This window comes from Belonocnema kinseyi, chromosome 9, assembly GCF_010883055.1.
Source record: "Belonocnema kinseyi isolate 2016_QV_RU_SX_M_011 chromosome 9, B_treatae_v1, whole genome shotgun sequence".
Taxonomy (NCBI): domain Eukaryota; kingdom Metazoa; phylum Arthropoda; class Insecta; order Hymenoptera; family Cynipidae; genus Belonocnema; species Belonocnema kinseyi.
In genome coordinates, this window is record NC_046665.1 from 82,603,473 (window position 1) to 82,609,472 (window position 6,000).

A 6,000-nucleotide genomic window follows, 5' to 3' on the forward strand; every position below is an offset into this window, starting at 1 on the left:
TAAATATTTAAAAAAGATGAATTCGTAACGAAAAATGTAGTAGCTGATATTTCAAACAAAAAGGATTAAAATTTTGAATAAAAAACAATGAAATTCAAGCAGTAAGAACGAATTTAGAACAAAAAGCATTCATTTTCCACCAGGTACTTGAATTTTCAAATAAACCCGATCAATTTTCAACCAAAGACAGAATAGTTGAATTTTCAGTTTAAAAATTGATTTGCAATAAAACGAAACTAATGCTCGAAAAAAAGTTTTTCAATATAATAATATAAAGCTACTTCTACAATTTAAAAAACCATTGTTATTGAATTAAAAAAAATAAACAGGCTCATGAAAAAATTCCCTGACTTAAAAAAAGTATAAAAAATTTCGCTGACAATCCCAGGTTGGGTAGACACCTTGCTTATAGGCACCTGGAAGTATAATGTCTAGAAGCTCCGACGGATTTACTTTTATCATTGGTATATTCTGGTTGGTATTTCAAACTATTGAATCGAATTCTGTGATAAGTTACACAAAAAATCAATGTAAGGTTGCTTGTGCTTTCAATTACTGAAAGCCAATTTTAATGGAATTTAAGTTACAATAAAATAGGCTTTCCGCCGATTTTTTTTCATAAAAAGTAATGAATATTTTTCGCCGAAATTTAAACGTTCTTTATGTTCTTTACCGTTTCCCAAAGTTTCAGCGAAAAATAATCATTATTACTGGTGAATAACTTAGTTAGAAAAATGAGTTTTTTAAATGATCGGCCGTTTCAAGTTTTGTTGTTTCATAGGAGTGTCATTGATTGGATTCGCGGATTTTCGTACCAGTGTTCAAAATTTCTGAATAAATTTATCCGCGTGATCGCGGAACAATTTTTCCGAGGCTCATCTAATTTTTAATAGCTTTATTATTCTAATTTTTTTAGGAGAAACAGTTTATAGTTTCTGGGTTTATGGAAAGTGCTAGTTTTTTTTATTATCATTTTATAATCTTGCCCCGCCAATTCTGTAAAGTAACATCTTCAAGTTCACTTTAGGACGCCAAAGGAAGCAAGAGGCTCTGTAAAATATTAATATTATATGCTATTTCATTGCCTCCGCAGTATTAATTTGTAGAATATAGTGACATAATATAATGTAATGAAGGTGTTGTTTTACAGTTATAGAGCAGTAGTGCAAATTAGAAGAAAAAAAAACTGTATGGCATAATTGTAAACGATCAGTTTCTTTTTTTTTCCTCGCACATCTTAGCATTTTTATAATTTATACAATTATACAGCTATTACTTTAAAATGATGAATTTGTGATGTAAATTGTAAAATATATTGTAAATGTAATGCATTTTTAGCGCTGTAAGTGTTAAGCGCAAGTCAAATCACACATTAGAAATGAGTTTTTTTAAGTCATTTCTAGTCAGTTTATTTGTATGTACAACTTTTAAGCTAGGATTATAAATAATTGAACCATATACTAGCATCTTTTTTGAATTTAAAAAGGAGTCGAGCGAAAGCTTTGGTTTGGTGCATATTTTAACAGAATATTAATTCTGATTAAAAAGAAACTCAGCTCCTCTATTTCGCATGTCGTGCAACGTTTATATATGCGTTTATGTAATTTCGAAAATCATCGATTTTCCTCTGCAAAATATTGACTTTTAATTAATTTATTTAGGTATTTTGTGCGGAATTATACAATGTGGAATAATTTCTGTGCAAATTGGTTCTCTCATGTATATATCTGTTGTTATAATACAATATATGAATGACTCAAGAAGTTTTAAACTTGATTTTTGTTTATTAATTTGAAACCTTAATCTACAGTCGTATAGTTAATTATAATACTAGAAAGATAGAAAACTTTACAATACATACAAATATATTTAAATATGACATATTAAAAATACAATATTTTATACTCCTCGTGAAATGCAAATGTACATTCAACATTCTCAAAAAATAACAAGTAAGTTAACAACCTTGTTTACACAACCAATAGCAAGTAAAATATTTATTGTCAAAATCTAATACAATATAGGTACTGTATCGATATCAGTCTTTTTTTTTGTGCTGTAAATTCATTTTAAAAATCTTATTTATTTTTGAAATTATAACTCAATTATTAGAAGTGAGAAGGCTTAAATCAGGGTGTCTAGTTTCTTTTTTAAAAAATCCCCAGGATAAAAAAATATATTTTTCCAGATATCTTTTTTTACAGTGAAAAAAGGTCATATGTGAATTTTGACATACACTCGAAAAATACGATTTTATGATTATAAACCGTTGTTTGGCTATTGTTTATTTTATCATAGTGAAACTCAGGAAGCTGCAATAGACAACATTTCGAAGTTTCTCATTTTTTCCTGATTTCTTCAACTTTAACAATTTAATTCTATGTTTTTAAATAATAAAAATTTGAAATCGTATAAAAAAGATACAACAGTTTGGCAATTTATTTCAATAAAAAAGTGCATTTTCTACAATATAAGATGAATTTGCAATCCAAAAGGACCAATTTTCAACCAAAAAAACTGAATTTCTAACAAGAATATTTTCATTTTCATAAAATAGTAAAATTTTTAACCAATTACCAGCATGTTCAACATAAAAAGATGAATTTTTGGCCAAATGATCGAATTAAAAAAATTAGGATTAAAATACAACCAAAAAAAGTTTTATTTTCAACCTTAATCATTTAATTTTTTAGAAGATAGTTTAATTTTAAACGAAAAAAAAATTAATTTTCAATCCAGAAAGAGGAATTTTCTGTCCCAATAAACGAATGTTCGAAAAAACAGTTAAGTCTTCGACCAAATAGGATAAACTTTAAACAAAAAACTTAAATTATGAACCAATCAGTTGAATTTTTAACGCAAAAAGACGTAATTTTAACAAAATACACGAATGTTTAAATAAATATTTTAATTTTCATCTGAAAAATATAAATTTTCTACAAAATAGTTCAATTTTCAACAAAAAATATTAGTTTTCTGACGATAAAGCTGAATTTTCAAATAAAAAGATAGATTTTCAGCCAAATATGGAAAACTTACATTTTCGAGTAAGAAAATTAATTTTAAAAAAATATGTTCAAAAAAATAGTTGAATTTTCAAGCTACGTAAATAAATTCTCTAACAGAGTGACGAATTTTAAGCCAAGAAGTTTAATTTTTGACAAAAAAGAAGTAATTTTAACAAAATACACGAATGTTTAAATAAATAGTTGAATTTTCACCTAAAAAATATAAATTTACTATAAAAAAGTTCAATTTTCAACAAAAAATATTAGTTTTCTGTCGATAAAGCCGAATTTTCAACAAAATATCAAAAATGCAAATTACATTTTCAGATAAAAAGTTTAATTAAAAAAAAAAAAGAATTATTAAGTGAAAGGATGAACCTTAACCAATTAGTTGATTTTTCTGTCAAAAAGATGATTTCTCAATGAATAATGTAATAGTAGTAGATATTTTAACCAAAAAGGATCACTTTTAAACAAAATTGTATTTTAAAATTGAAAATAATCGTGAATAAATGAGAAACTGCAAAATATTTTCGATTGTAGCTTCGTGATTTCTCACAATAATAAAAATAAACGATCAATTCTTAAAAAGGTATGTTTTTCTACTTCCGAAAAAAACAAAAAATATAAATTTAATGAAAAATTGAGTTATGAATTATTATATACACGAACCTGTTAAAAAAGCGGTTCAACATAATTTTTCGTTAAGCAAATAAAAAATTTAAAAACCTATTTTCCCTTTAAGTGAATAAAAATTCCAAGACCATGAGAAAAATTGAACTTTTCCAAGTTTTCCGAGACGCTAGACACCCTGCTTAAATCTCGTTGGTCACTTTAAAAGAAGGAAAGAAATTCAGATACCTTGCTTTTTCATGTATCTCCCGAAAACCTGAAACTTTTCCTATAATTCGAAACTTTCCGCTTTACAATTTCTTGGGCACTTCCGCATTCTTGATACCGCTTCACATCCACCAATTCAGGAAGAACTTCCATAGTTTTAAAAACCTCATTATGCAGAACATCATCAGATTTTAAAATGTACACGGGTCGATTTCTTTCTTTACGTGAAATGGTAGAATTCACTCTATGCTTGCCAACCTTTTTTGGTGTACAAACAACTGAACTTTTGAACATGAAACGTTGTCCATACATTTTGTTCTTTTTAAAATCAAACATTAAATTATGTAGACTAGAATGATAATGGAGTTCAATTTTTTCTTCCCAGGACAAAACGGCAGCGTACATTACTTTATTGTATGTGCGGTAAAGACAGTCTAATTCTATAATTTCCTTGATTATTCCTGAACGAGCTTTCAAGAAAGGAAAGTTCCACGGAATTCTGGTATAATCATATTTATCACTGCTTTTTAGTGCCTTATTTGAGGCTATAGCGATACCATAATCGTAAACGATAAAATTATCGACACCAATCGATTTGTGAGTATTTAAGAAATTCGTCATTTCTGGGAAAGTTATCATTAGATTTTCAGGCGGTGCGACACAAAAAACGTAACTATCGACACTCAAAGGTTGTGGTAACTGCTTTAGCGACAAAATCAGGCTATTTTTATTGATATTATCATCTGAAGATGGGTAATACGCTACACCGGCGGGATTTCCTTCCTCAAAGTGCTCGCATTTTAAGAGATATCCGCAATATTCGTCATTCTGGATATCGTCCGTTGTGTTTTTGATAATTGAGTAAGAGAACTTTCCAGGTGCAATCCGGCTCTCTTCGTGCAGGTAGACATCACAGTTGAAATTTAAATTATTTTGTAATTTTCCGAAACCGATGGTTACAACTTCACTTTTACTTTTACCATAAGACGAATAGACGAATAAATCATCGTTGAGTCTTTGCCATGATGCGAACGGGTCTTCGAAATCTGAACTAACTTTTTCCGGTCTTCTGTTGCCCTCTGTACAATTATCGATATGTTCTTTGAGCTCAGGCTTTCCAAAGTAATTAAAAACTTCTAGGACATATCGTAACTTGTAGTATTCATGTCGATAAAAAAGAAGGGTTATGATACTCAGAGTAGCGACCGCGAGCAACGCGGCTTGATAGTACTTACGCATGCCACTATTTAGTTGCGACATTAAATTTGTAAACAACGTTCTGAAACAAACATTTGAGTCATATATTACTTAGAAAATTAAAAATGGTAAAACATAACCACCATCGTAATTAAAAATAACCAAAATAACTTTTAAACAATAATGAATTCTTCAAAAGTAAATTAAAATAGTATGATAATTTTATTACCTTTACATTCTTCTTACCGAAGAATGTATTAATATTTCATATTTAACAATATTTAAGTGATATTTGGTAACGTCAACAACAAAAATTGTGCGACATGTCAGCCATGCCTGCATTACTAACAGTGAAAGGAAACTAGTGTAGTTTCTTAAGCACGGTTGGGTAGCTATTTAAAATACTTAAAAGGATTGTCATGAGTAAATCTGGTCCTCTGGTGTCAGGCCCTCTCAACTCTAATAGTTGAATATGAAGAATTATGATTATTATTTCAAGCATAGTACAAGTTGCGGCCAACTGTTGGCGCTGCGTTGCGGCACAGGTGATTGAAATTGAAGGTTTGAAATTTCAAAGTGTCAAACGATGCCAAAGTATATATTTTATTTCCGAAGGACGGAAAGCCGGGGATGTTGTGGTTAGAAGCGGTGTCAAATTCCCTCTTGACGAAAATAACCTACAGAGAAATCCATGAAAGCGGTTATCGTGTATGCTTTCTGCGTTTTTGGGCGTAGGATTATTTACGCGGTCCGCGAAATTTGTTCAAAACAAAAATAGTGCCTTGCGTGTTGTTGCCTGAAAAAGAGCTAAATGATCTTCCTGGCGATGTTCCGGTTGAGGTAGTCCGTGATCTTGATGCTAATTTTAATACATTTACATTTAATTATTTTACGTGTGTGCTATTATATGAATTGTAAATATGTTTTAAATCTTAAAATTCAATATAATGGTCAA

General features: G+C 29.2%; 1 protein-coding gene across 1 annotated transcript; it reads right to left on the reverse strand.

Annotated features, from left to right (window-relative positions):
- Positions 1–3,869: 3,869 nt before the first annotated feature.
- Positions 3,870–5,383, reverse strand: LOC117179680. Its single transcript, XM_033371703.1, has 2 exons — positions 5,275–5,383; positions 3,870–5,127 (listed from the first exon to the last, which is right to left on the reverse strand). Exon 2 carries the CDS (start codon positions 5,106–5,108, stop codon positions 3,879–3,881), a length of 1,230 nt encoding a protein of 409 aa, XP_033227594.1. The 5' UTR covers positions 5,109–5,127; positions 5,275–5,383; the 3' UTR covers positions 3,870–3,878.
- Between the last annotated feature and the right edge of the window lie 617 nt (positions 5,384–6,000).

What these genes read in the sequence shown, in the direction of transcription:
- LOC117179680 (XM_033371703.1), bottom strand. Translation starts at nt 5,108, where the DNA reads ATGTCGCAACTAAATAGTGGCATGCGTAAGTACTATCAAGCCGCGTTG.